A 13,694-nucleotide genomic window follows, 5' to 3' on the forward strand; every position below is an offset into this window, starting at 1 on the left:
CATTGCCACATCTACAAGCTTTTTATTTCCCTTCTCCATTCTCTGCCATGGAAATTCTCATTTCATCTTTGGGTATTGTAAGCCATTGCTTTTTTCATGTTTCCAGGGACCAGCCTAGCAGGTACTTAATACTATCTCCTGGATCCTTGCCAGGATGTTAAATTTTATAATTAAAGAGTCAATAAACTCTTTACTACCCAATTTTTATTTCAGTTTCCCTTGATCAAGCACCTTAACAAGGAAGTCCTACATTGCATCAGTTCATCACCACTAAACCAGCATTACAAGAAATGCTAAAAGGTCTTCTTTGAGTAGAAAATAAAAGGCCAAAATTAGAAATAAGAATATATATAAGAGAAAACCTCACTGGTAAAAGGAAATATATAGTAAAGGCATGGATCCACCACTTAAAAAGTTAGATTAAAGGTAAAAAGACAAAAGTAGAAAAATCAATTCTAGCTTCAACAAGAAATTAAAGGATACAGAAAATAAAAGATGTAAAATATTACATCAAAAACAGAAAGAGAAGGAAGTAAAAATGTACTGCTTTTCAGTTCAGTTCAGTTGCTCAGTCGTGTCCGACTCTTCACGACCCCATGAATCACAGCACGCCAGGCCTCCCTGTCCATCACCATCTCCCGGAGTTCACTCAGACTCACGTCCATCGAGTCAGTGATGCCACCCAGCCATCTCATCCTCGGTTGTCCCCTTCTTCTCCTGCCCCCAATCCCTCCTAGCATCAGAGTCTTTTCCAACGAGTCAACTCTCTGCTTGAGGTGGCCAAAGTACTGGAGCTTCAGCTTTAGCATCATTCCTTCCAAAGAAATCCCAGGGTTGATCTCCTTCAGAATGGACTGGTTGGATCTCCTTGCAGTCCAAGGGACTCTCAAGAGTCTTCTCCAACACCACAGTTCAAAAGCATCAATTCTTCAGCGCTCAGCGTTCTTCACAGTCCAACTCTCACATCCATACATGACCACAGGAAAAACCATAGCCTTGACTAGATGGACCTTAGTCGGCAAAGTAATGTCTCTGCTTTTGAATATGCTATCTAGGTTGGTCATAACTTTTCTTCCAAGGAGTAAGCGTCTTTTAATTTCATGGCTACAGTCATCATCTGCAGTGATTTTGGAGCCCAAAAATATAAAGTCTGACACTGTTTCCACTGTTTCTCCATCTATTTCCCATGGAGTGATGGGACCAGATGCCATGATTGTAGTTTTCTGAATGTTGAGCTTTATTTTTACAATGCCTTAAAATTTAAGTTACTATCAGCTTAAAATAGTGATCTATACAAGTCTATACATATGAAACACAAACCAAAAATTTATAATGGATACACAAAAAATAAAGAGAAAGGCATCCAAACACAACACTAAAGAATCCACTAGACAACAAAGGAAAAAATCAAGAGAAGACAGGAACAAAGAAGAATGACAAAAACAACCAGAAAACAGTTAACAAAATGGCAGTAAGAGCATACCTGTCAATAACTCTAAATGTTATTTAATTAGTATAATAAATGGTTAACTCCTCCAATAAAAGACAGAGAGCAGCTGAATGAATAAAAAAATAAGACCCATCTATATACCACCTACAAGAGACACTTCAGATATAAAAAGAGACTAAAAATAGAGGAACGAAAAAAGATACCCTATGCAAATAGAAAAGAAAGCTAGAAATACTCATATCAGATAAAATAGACTTTAAAACAAAGACTGTAACAAAAGACAAAGAAGAGCATTACATAATGATATAGAGGTCAATCCAACCAGAGGATATAACATCTGTAAACATTTATGAGCTCAGAGGAAAAGCATCTAAATATATAAAACAAATATTAATTGAAATACAGGGAGAAAGAGACAACAATACAATAATTGTAGGGAACCTTAATATGCCTCTTACATCACTCAACAGATCATTTAGACAGAAAATCAACAAGGACACATTGGCTTTAGATGACACATTAGATCAGATGAACTTAATAGATATATGTAGAACATTCATTCTAAAGCAGCAGGATACACATTTTTTTCAAGTGCACATGGAAGTTTCATCATAAACTATCACATGATAAGCCACAAAATGATTCTCAATAAATTTAGGAAGACTGAGATTACATCAAGCATATTCTTAGGCTACAGCATCATGAAACTAGAAACCAACTACAAGAAGAAAACTAGAAAAAACACAAATGTGGAGACTGAACAACACGTTATTGAACAATCAATGGATCAATGTAGAAATCAAAGAGGAAATTAAAAAAAAATACCTTGAGACAAATAAAAATACAACTTTCCAAAATCTATAGTATGCAGGAAAAGCAGTTCTATGAGGGAAGTTCACAGTGGTGAAAGCTTACCTTGAGAAATAAGGAAACACTCACATAAACAATATAACTGTATGTTTGTTTTTTTTTAATTAGAAAAGAACAAGCAAAAATGAAAGCTAGTACAAGGAAAGAAATAATAAAGATCAAAGCAGAAATAAATGCCATTGAGACTAAAAAACAACAGAAAAGATCAATGAAAGTGAGAGCTGATTCTTTGAAAAGATAAACAAAATTGACAAATCATTAGCCAGACTTACTAAGAATTAAGAGACAGACTAGGGACTCAGGTAGCCTGGGTTCAAGCCCTGGTCAGGGAACTAGATCCCACAGGGGCAATGAAGACCCAGTTCAGCCAAATTATTTAATTAATTAATTCTTTTTTAAAAAATAAGAGAGAGACTAAATAAATTATATCAGAAATGAAAGAGGAGAAATTACAACTGATACCACAAAAATACAAAAAAAAAAAATACCACATGAGAACATCATGAATGATTATATGCCAATGCCAACAAATTATACAACCTAGATGAAACATATAAATTTCTAGAAATACATAGTTTTCCATGAAGAAATGGAAATTCTGAATAGATGAATTACTCGCAACAAAATTGAATCAGTAATTAAAACACACACACACACACACAAATCCCTCCAGACAGCTCTACAGGTGAATATACCAATCATTTATACCAGAGTTATTACCTCTCCTTCTCAAGTTATTCCCCCAAAAATACTGGAGAAGGAGGAAGACCTCCAAATTCATTTCAAGAGATCAACATTACCCCAATAACAAAACCAGATGAAAACATCAGAAGAAAAAAGAAACTTATAGGCCTATATACCTGGTGAACATAAATGCAACAACTGTCAAAAATATTAGCATACCAAATTCAAAACTACATAAAAATAATTATAAACTATAACTAAGTGGAATTCATTCTAGGGCTTTAAGGATGGCTTATATAACATACCACATTAACAAAGGATAAAAATCATATGCTCATCTCAACAAATGCAGAAAAAGCACTTGACAAAATCCAACATTTGTGTATGATAAAAACCCAACAAAGTGGGTGTAGAGGGAAATACCTCAACATAATAAAGGCAATATATGGCAAACTCACAACTAACATCATATTCAATGGTGAAAAGCTGAAAAATTTTCTCCTAAGTTCAGAAACAAAATAAGGATGCCCACTTTTACCACTTCTATTTAACAAAGTTTTGGAAGTCCTAGCCACAGCAGTTAGGCAAAACAAAAGAGATAAAAGTCATCCAAATTGGAAAGGAAGAAGTAAAACTGTCCTTTGCAGATAACACAATACTATATATAGAAACCTCCAAAGACTCCATGAAAATACTATAAGAACTAATAAATTCAGTAAAGTTGCAGGATACTAAATACATAGAAATTTGTTGCATTTCTATAAACTAATAATGAACTATCAGAAAGAGAAATGAAGAAAACAATCCCATTTACAATTATATCAAAAAGAATAAAGTTCCTAGGAATAAAGTTAACCAAGGAGGAGAAAGACCTTTACTCTGAAAACTATAAGACACTGAGGAAGGAAATTGAAACTAACACAAATAAATTGAAAAAATATATCATATTCATGCGTTGGAAGAATCAGTATCATTAAAATGCCCATACTACCCAAAGCAAGCTACAGATAACAATGCAATCTCTATCAAAATAGCAATGGTGTTTTTCACAGAACTAGAACAAATAATCCCAAACTTTGCATGGAACCACAAAAGATTCCAAATAGCCACAGCAATCTTGGGAAAGAAGTATTACACTCCTAGACTTGAAATTATACTACAAAGTCACATTAACCAAAAGAGTAAAACATAGCACAAAAACAGATACAAAAGACCAATGGAATAGAATAGAGTCCAGAAATAAACCCACGCTCATATAGTCAATTAGTCTACAACAGAGGCAATAATATACAATGGGGAAAAGACAGTCTTTTCAATAAATGGTGTTGGAAAACTGAGCAGTAATTTCCAAATTAATGAAACTACCACTTTCTTACACCACATACAAAAGTGAACTCAGATTAATAGCTTAAAAACAAGACCTGAAATCATAAAACTGCTAGAATAAAACACAGGCAATAACCTCTTTGGCATCAATCTTAGTATTATTTTTTGGATATGTCTCCTCAGACAAGGGCAGCAAAGCTAAAAATAAACAGATAGAAGTACATCAAACCAAAAAACTTCTACAGAGTGAAAGAAACCACCAACAAAATGAAAAGGCACCCTAGTAAATGGAAAAGATGCTCAACATCACTAGTCACCAGGGAAATGCAAATAAAAATCACCTCATACCTGCTAGAATATGAGAAGGCAAGAAACATCACGTGTTAGTGAGGATGTCATGCACTGTTGGTCACAATGTAAACTGGTGCAGCCATTATGGAAAGCAGTAGAGAGTTTCCTTGAGAAAAAAAAAAAAACAAATAACTAAAAATGAACTACCATATGGTTCAGCAAGTCCATTTCTGAGAATTTACCCAAAGGAAAAAACACTACTTTCAAAATATATATGTACCCCTATGTTCACTGTAACACTATTTACAATAGTCAAGAATATGAAAGTATTCTGTCATCAATAAATGAAGATGATATATGTGTGTGTGTCTATATATATATGTTGAATATTTACTCAGCCATAAAAAAAAGAATGAAAACTTACCATTTGCAACAACATGAGACCAACAAGTTATTAGGTGAAATAAGTCAGAAAGAAAGACAAATACCATATGATTTCCCTTATGTGGAATTTAAAACAAAACAAACAAACAAAACAGAAACAGACTCATAGATACAAACTGCTGCTTGTCAGAGAGGATGGGGATAGAGGAATGGGTGAAATGGGTGAAGAGGATTGAGAGATACAAACTTCTAGCTGTAAAGTAAGCCACAGGGATATAATGTATAGCACAGGGAAAATAGTCTAGAAAAATGTATCAGGTTTGTATGGTGATGAATGGTAACTGGACTTTCTGTGGTGACCTTTTATATAAAAATACTGAATCACTATGTTGTACAGCTGAAACTACTATAATATTGTATGTTAATTGTAACTTAAAAAAAATTTTTTTAAGAGAATGAAAGCTGACATATGCTGAGCTCTGACTCTCTGCCAAGCAATGCTATAAGCTCTTTATGTGAGATCTCTCATTTTATTTTCATTGTAACTCAGTGAGGGGCTGTTATTACTTCATTTTATAGGTGATAAAACTAAGTGACACATTGGAAAATAGAATAGCTAGAATTGAAACACAAGTTTGACAAGAAGTGCTATGTAGTCTACTATGAGCCTAAGAAAAATCAAAGTTCAAGATCTTGTTCAGAAATCTATCATCTTCTGAACTTTTGCTGTGGATAGTAAGAATCTAATTATTTCTGCATTTTACATGCTGGAATACTTTGATATGTATATAACTTTTGTTCATATTACAAGTATTTAACCATTGAACCAAATGTTGTGTATAATACCCTCCAGAAGTGATAAAAACTCCCTAATAATGTGGATACTGAAGGCTGGATTCTTCATAAAACATCATCTTATCCTATCACTTTTGAAGAGCTGATTCTGACCTATCTTCAATTTATTTATCTATAAAATAACTAGCTCATTTCCTCCATATATATGGCTGTTGCACTGTTACTGGCACATTTCTTAAAACATGGTTTGTTCTTTTATGAGCTCATCATGAATGAAAACAACATGGTTCATGTCAGAATTTCTCTTGGTTATTTATTAAAAACAGAATATCATAAGAATTCATCTCTATCATTATCAACTAAAAGCCACAAACTAGTAGTCTTCAAAAAAAATTCTAAAATTAAGAATATTTTACTCTGTATTGCTTCACTAATCATGATGATGAGGAGCCCAATCAAAGAGATATGATCAACGTCACAGCTAATCTAACTCTGGGGTTGTGTAAGATACTTTTGTTGGCTTCACATATTTTTTTCTTATACTTCAGTGTAATACTAAATAGCTCTTAATTCATTAACACTTTATTCAAAATGAATTAAATGTATTTGTTGCTGATTTTAATTAAAGATAAAATTCCCTTGTCCTTCAAGACCATAAAATTTTTAAGTCTTAATGTTGAGGAAATTTCTTTTTAAAATAGCATTTCATTCAATAAACCATAATCACAATCAGTAACAAGGAAGAGTTTGTGAAGAGGCTTGTAGGAATCAAATTAGTTTCTTGTCAAGCTTTTTAGAGTTTTAACTAGATCATTACTTTAACTTCTCTGGAACAAGGAGGGAGGAAGAACATTCAAACATCTCTTAAATGCACACATTTGGAAAAAAGCAATTGTTACCCACTTTCGCCCACCATTTACATATGAGAAGACTGAGATTCAATGAGGTTAAGTATTATGCTGAAGGTCACACAGTTAGTAAGTGAATCAAAATTCCAGGGTTTTTTCCCACATACCATGTTATATGCAGAGAAAACGCTAGTAGCACATTAATGAACCAATGTAACCGATTTGCATATAAACCTAGAATGACATTGTGCAAAATATATTAAAGCCAACTCTTTAATCCTAAGTATTTAGACTGTTAGTTGTCAACCATGCGTCGGTTTCAAAGAATAAGTACTCTGATTTATTGTTCAGTGACCCAGGTAGATCCTGGGACTAATCCTGGTATTTCTCTTACACAGGTAATATTTCAATTAAGGAGGTTTCTCTCCAATGAGGCCATCAAAATACCTTAGTGTTTAAGAATCATAGATGATTTGTTAACACAGCAACTGGTGATAGTGGGGACTGTGGGGAAATGGGTTTTACATTAGGAATTTCCCTTCAAAAAGTGGAAAGCTACAAATTAAACCTAACCCTTTTCAAGCATTTTTACTAGCATCAGACTTGATCTACATCACTGACCTCTTTCTGAGGCTAGACAATGCTAAAAGGTCATGAAACAAAAGGTTAAAGTTAGAAAATGCATTGCTCACAGAAGACAAAGTGGAGTGTGACCTTAAAGCTTATTAAAGTAAACTAATTCTGTTATTCTTGAGGTTCCTCTAGTATTAGTTTTCTTTTCAACTCCTTCCCTCTGTAAACACACATAGACACAACAGGTAGAAAACCAGTTCATCCCTCATTTTTCATTTAACAGATGAGTATTCTGCTTTAGGAGCCAGAATCTGCTACCTTATATAATTGAGAGGGGTGTGTGTGTGTGTGTGTGTGTGTGTGTGTGTGTGTGTGTGTGTTATGCACCACTCTGGAGCTTGAGTGGGGGCACGCAGAAATCCTAAGGAGCTGTGATAGGAAGGCAGAGTTGCTATCTCCCTTTCAAAGCTACTGGGAGAGGGGGTGGGGACTGTAACAACCCATCACCACACCGCATGCCTGTCTCACACACACATCCTTCTCCGTCATGTTCCGTGGGAAATTTCCCCCAGACTAGGAAAAGAACAGTAAAGCGGGGCTGCCACCACGGAAGGCGAGTTTTCACTATTGCAACACAAAGGACAGTGGAGTGCGCTTTCATATCCTCACAACTTCACTCACTCGACCAGCTTCATACTTCAGCACCACGGAGAGTGGCATCTATTCGGCTACCACCCATGGGGAGCCAGATTCCCGCGACTCAACACCGGATTCCGGTCATCTAGAGAAGGGACAAGCCTGCGTATTTCACCCTCAATGTAAGCAGCTATGACGATTCTTTCATAATGATTTTCCCAGTAGAGGCTGTTTTCTCGCTGAAATATGGAATTAAACTTTTATTTATTAGCCTTCTCCCTCTTGTGCATTGCTTGTGGTTTTAGATGTAAATCTGGATTTACAGTCTTTATTATTTGCTAGGTTAGTAGAGTTTTTTTTTTTTTCTTTTACTTTTCATTGAAAGTCTAAGTTTACAAAGGCTTTTAGAAATAGGCAACTCATCCTGATATCCCAGTCCTTTTATGCTAGAGTGCAGTTTTATTCCCAGAAGAGAGTATGTGTATTGTCTCATTGTCTCCTACTTCACTACTGACAGTTTTTTAATTTGATATTTTTTGGTGGTTGTAGTTATCATAATACAAATACAGAGGTAAGAGGAGAAAGAAGATACATTCTAATAAGCTGCCACTATTAAAGAACTACAGGTGGGAAGAAGGAGATTAGTATTTTTCTTTCCTTTATTTTGTTGAAAATGTGTGCTTAGACATCCATTTAAATATAACGAATATGCTCTTAATAAAAGAGATGTAATCTGGCAGAGCTTTGACACAAGCTTTGAAACTCTGGAACACAGCATCTCCCTCTTTAAGTCTGAAGTCGCATAATAAATTCACTTAAGTATGATTGAGTAGACATAACCAGGATGCTACTGCCATCAGTTGTGATTTAAAGGCTTAATGGATTTAGGGTAGATTTGAAAGAGGCAATAATGATTGACCCTGGCTGGTGGCACTCAGTGAATTTTTGCTTCAGAATGCCACCTGCTGGTGGGTCCTATCTCTGAAGCACACATCAGATTTATGAATGAATTCACATTAAATCCAGAATATTCACTATGGACATGATTCAAACTCTCTATGATCTTTTAAACAATGACATTGATTCAATTATTTAACAATTTACCAAGGTTCTATGTCATGATTAGAAGTTTAAAAAAATTTATTTCTAAATGCTCTTGCTCCTAAGCTTAGGGGCATATAAACTAACTAACTCCTTTAGGCAGTAATTAACCCAGAAAAAATTCAAAACTATGTGAAGCCTCATTGAGACTAATAGCACATGCATGTGGTATCCTGGATGAGAGGATTTCTTGCTTAGGAAAAGCAATCAGCACTGCCCACCCCAAGATGAATATTCAGCATGTTACTTTTCTCAGCATTGCATTTCATGATTTAAGGGCTTCTTCTTACTTTTGTGGTACCAGATGTTTATTTTAGACTCTTTCATCACAGAGGTCAATAAACAATCAAAAGGTTATACACATATCTATTTTATTCCAAGACAAATCTTTGGAAGAAAAAAAGTACGTTAACTATTAGAACTTATTGGTGCTATACACAATGAGATATCTGTTTCACAACTCCCTAATTCTTAATAGACCAATAAGGAAATAAAAAGAAAAATCAAAGAAGCATACACAAAGCACTAGTTAGCATGGCTAATATATAAGGTAGTTTGAAAATATTGAGAATAACTGCTTTTCTAAATGATGTTATTTGGTGAAAATTGCTGATAAAATCATTTATTAACATTCAAGAACACTGGATAATGTTTTCACCCCAAGATGCAATGGGAGAAAAAAAAAATCCCACATTAGCTCAAGTGTTTAGAAAGTATATCTCAATATAATGTATTGTAATGATAATTCAGCTGGTAAAGAATCTGCCTGCAATGCGGGAGACCTGGGTTCGATCCCTGGGTTGAGAAGAAACCCTGGAGGAGGAAAGGTTACCTACTCCAGTATTCTGGCCTGGAGAATTCTATGGACCGTATAGTCCATGAGGTCGCAAAGAGTTGGACACGACTGAACGACTTTCACTTTGTACTTTGTATACTACTGAGTAGCATAAGGATACTTTGCTTTTTTCCTATAGGATCTGATTGGCAAGGTATATGAATTCATTCTTCTGTGAATAAAAAAAATTCACTATTTATTCATTCATGAATATATATTCATGGAGTAGTGAATATCTTTTTTATTCAAAATATATGTGTTGCACAGATTATTTTCACTAGCTTAGGTAGGAATTTGCATGCTTTGGATCCACAATTATTATAATTGTATTAAACTAAAATAGTTGATATTATGCAATTATTATTAAGCACTGTAATTTACATATACTACCTCACTTCAACTTTAATAAAATAAAGATGATGATACTTAGAAATAAATTGCTTGCCTTTGGAAATAAATTAAATGTTTTAGGAGTATTTTGAAGATGTGGCAATGCCTCAGTTACCCACAAGACTTAATATACCCTCTGATATTAGCAGTCTCACCTTTTAACTTCTGGTCATTATTCATAGTGGAGCTAACTGGAAACTAGTTTTCCTTTGGAACTCATACTTTATTTTAAAAGTTGTCAGTTACAAATGGGAAATAGTAGTTAAAGGATTATGTAGCTCCTGTATTTATAAGAGGATACTAGTAAACCTTAACACCTCTGTTTTATTGGCCTTCCTTAATAACCAACCCAAATTCAAGTATTTAAGAATTAAGGTATTTGACCATGCATCATATACTAAGCATGAGGGGTACTGAGTGCCAGGTACATATACCATAAAAACAAGTAATTCCCCTGCTGTCATGGATCCTGCACTCTAGTGGAAAATTCTACAGTCTAAGGAAACAGGAAAAAAAAAAAAAAAGCAGCAGTAAGACGGATGGCAGTGACATACCAGCTAAAAGCACATGCTGTGAAATCAGATAGATTAGACTCTTAACAATAGCCTACACTCACAAGTTATGTAGCCTCACCTCACAAGTTGTGTAGGCAAAAGTGGTTATTTTACCTGAGCTTCACTTTATCATCTGTTAAATGGGAATGACAATAGCAAGTATATCATATAGTTTATGAGGGTTTGAAGTGATAATGCATGTAAAGTTCTCAGCATGGTGCCTGCAATGTGGCTAATGTATAATAGGTGTTAATCATTACAATTAGTCATTAAGGAAAATAGCCAACCTTATCATATGATTGGTGCAAATTTAAAAGTTCATATAAAGCAGTTAGCACGGTGTCTGGCACACAGCAAATGTATAATATATGTTAAGTCAAGCTCTTTTATAGTCATTTAGAAAAATAGTTAAACTTTACATATTAGTGCAGAGTAAAATGTAAGCCAATATATAATCATTTACTTAAGCGTACTGATATATAAAATGCTCATCATTATTTTGATGGACATTTGTATAAGGCTTTATAGTATCCAGGGCATCTGAATCACATTTTTCATTACATCATGGCTTTCATCTTGAGGCCCAAAGAAGGTAGATTTTAATACTTCTTTTCTATTGGTAAGAGAACTGAGGTTTAGAAGAAAACTTGAAATCACTTGGCTATTTCATCACTGTTGCTTTGAACTAAAACTCACAACATGTACCCTTGAGAGGATGCACAGACCAGAGCCAGGTTTCCCTGGATGAACGACCTGACTCCAGGATATTGTCTGGTGCTACGTTTAGTTGTGGAATGTTACAGACTGAATTGTTTTCAGGCTTGGATAATTTCTATAAAGACCTATAATACATGTAGCAATTTTACAAAAATCTCTAAAAAGACATTTTGATTAAGTATGGCCTTTGCTTCATCAGTAATTAACCACAGTCCTTGTCTTCAAAAGGCTTTGTGGTCACGCTCTTTTGCAGAGGGACTTAGGGTGTGGAATTCATACTTTTTAAGGATCACTGACATCTGGCTTCCTTCAGATTGGCTGAGGCATTTGTAAGAGCAGCTTGATAAAAATAGCAACCAAGGGATCAAGAGGGAGTTTAATAATCAGTCCTCCTTTCAAACATGGTTTTGTTTCCACTGAAATCCTCCTTCTCAATGACATCAAATGTCAATGTATGCATTTATGGAAAATGAAAAAGATACACAGTATCTTAATTGAGGTGTTTGACGAATTTGATCACTTGTTATCTCAATAATATATGCAAATAAAAAGGCATTTGCATTCAAAGTTCATTTTTAAGAAAAATATTAAAGAAAGGGCAATCAAATGCTAACTGCATTTTAAAGAGAATCATTTTGCTCAGTTGACAAGATTCTAAGTCCAGCAGAGCAACACATCTGATTCATGAGTGTGAGCTTTGGCCACCAGCTATTATGGATCAAATGACTTTATCTCTCTGACATATCATCTTTTGTGGATTCTTTCCAACCCATGTGAAAAATATGGCTAAAGCCTGATTATCTATAAGGTCACAATTAAATGGCAAGGATCCAATGGCTAAATATTTTCATAGGTATATAAATGCTTAAATGGGGGTGGGCGGGAAATGAGGTCGGTAAAAGGGCTTCCCTGATGGCTCAGTGGGTAAAGAATCCACCTATACAGGAGCCACAGGAGATACAGGTTCAGTCCCTAGGTCAGGAATATCCTCTGGAGAAGAAAATAGCAACCTACTCCAGTATTCTTGCCTGAAAAATCCCATGGACAGAGGATGCTTGTGGGCTACAATCCAAAGGGTCACAAATAGTAGGACATGACTGAACACGCAGGCACACACACACCCAAAAAGGTTACAAAGTTTCAGTTACAAGATGAAAAAGGTCTGAATATCTAATATTAAACACATGGTAACTATAGTTGATGACACTGTATTATATAATCAAAATTTACTGAGAATAGAATGTAAATGTTCTAACCAAAACATATATACCAAATCACCTCAATGTATACTTTAAATACCTTACAATTTTATCAATTACACCTTAATAAAGCTGGAAAAAATAAAACAAATGTTTTAAAAGCATCATTAGACTATAAGTTGGAGCTAATAAGGACTCCCAATGAGGTTAAAAGGCCTCCATCAATATGAGAATCAATTCAGAGAGCTCCAGGGTCTGCTATCAAAACCTTATGTTGAGAGCAATTTCATGGAGTAGTCTGTCCCACTATATGCCTGTCTGTAAACATTATCTGAAGGGCCATAACATTTCATCAATGTCAGATTCTGTAAGAAGAGGAGCAGAACTGACAATTCTTTGAGCATCCAAATGTATCTCAAAGCTGAGGGCTTTAAGGATGGGAAAGACAGGCTTGTTTATTTCTTACTACAACTGAGTGTCTGCTTTCAAGGTCATTCAGAAAAATGCATGTCAAATGAAGAGGACATTTTAACTTCTGATAAATTCTAGCCACACTTATTTTTTCTTTGATAAAACATGATTACTATAGAAACATCAGGGTTTATATAATGCACTACTCTTGTGTAGAAATCATTTGCCCAAGGTTTAGTCTTTTTGCTTCATCTACCTCAGGTTCTCCAACTAAAAATGAAAATGTTAATACCTTGCTTTTTATGTTTGTTTGTTTAATGAGGGGGATTAACAAATGATGCTTTAACATTCTTTAGGTTTGTAGGCATCCACATGGACTCTGAATTTAGATTGTGCACTTCTGTGTTCCTTGTGAGATGTTTCTCTGCTCTGACCTGGTTCAGTATCACTATATTTCCTTTGAATTACTCTCTCTGTGGCTTGTTGCTGTGTAACAGTTGTGTATTCTTGGTACTCATGACCTTGGTGCCTGACCTATTCTCCCACATGAGCTATAAAAGTGATGTAGAAACAAGCTCTAGCTCTGGTTCCAAGACAGTTACTGTTACATCTCTGACACACTACTCACGT

The 13,694-nt window shown here is 34.8% G+C and overlaps 1 protein-coding gene across 3 annotated transcripts in view; it reads left to right on the forward strand.

The window, feature by feature from the left end:
• Positions 7,821–13,694, forward strand: part of TRPC7 (transient receptor potential cation channel subfamily C member 7) — a 148,854-nt gene continuing 142,980 nt past the window's right edge. For 2 of the 3 annotated variants that reach the window (XM_005682965.2, XM_005682966.2), the window contains exon 1: positions 7,832–8,039. In XM_005682965.2, coding sequence (XP_005683022.2) covers positions 8,038–8,039 — 2 coding nt within the window. In that variant the 5' untranslated portion in view covers positions 7,832–8,037. Of the gene's footprint in view, positions 8,040–13,694 lie in introns of all 3 variants that reach the window. The other variant, XM_005682964.2, reaches the window with a different exon arrangement.

The sequence above is a fragment of the Capra hircus genome, chromosome 7 (genome assembly GCF_001704415.2).
Source record: "Capra hircus breed San Clemente chromosome 7, ASM170441v1, whole genome shotgun sequence".
Lineage (NCBI taxonomy): Eukaryota > Metazoa > Chordata > Mammalia > Artiodactyla > Bovidae > Capra > Capra hircus.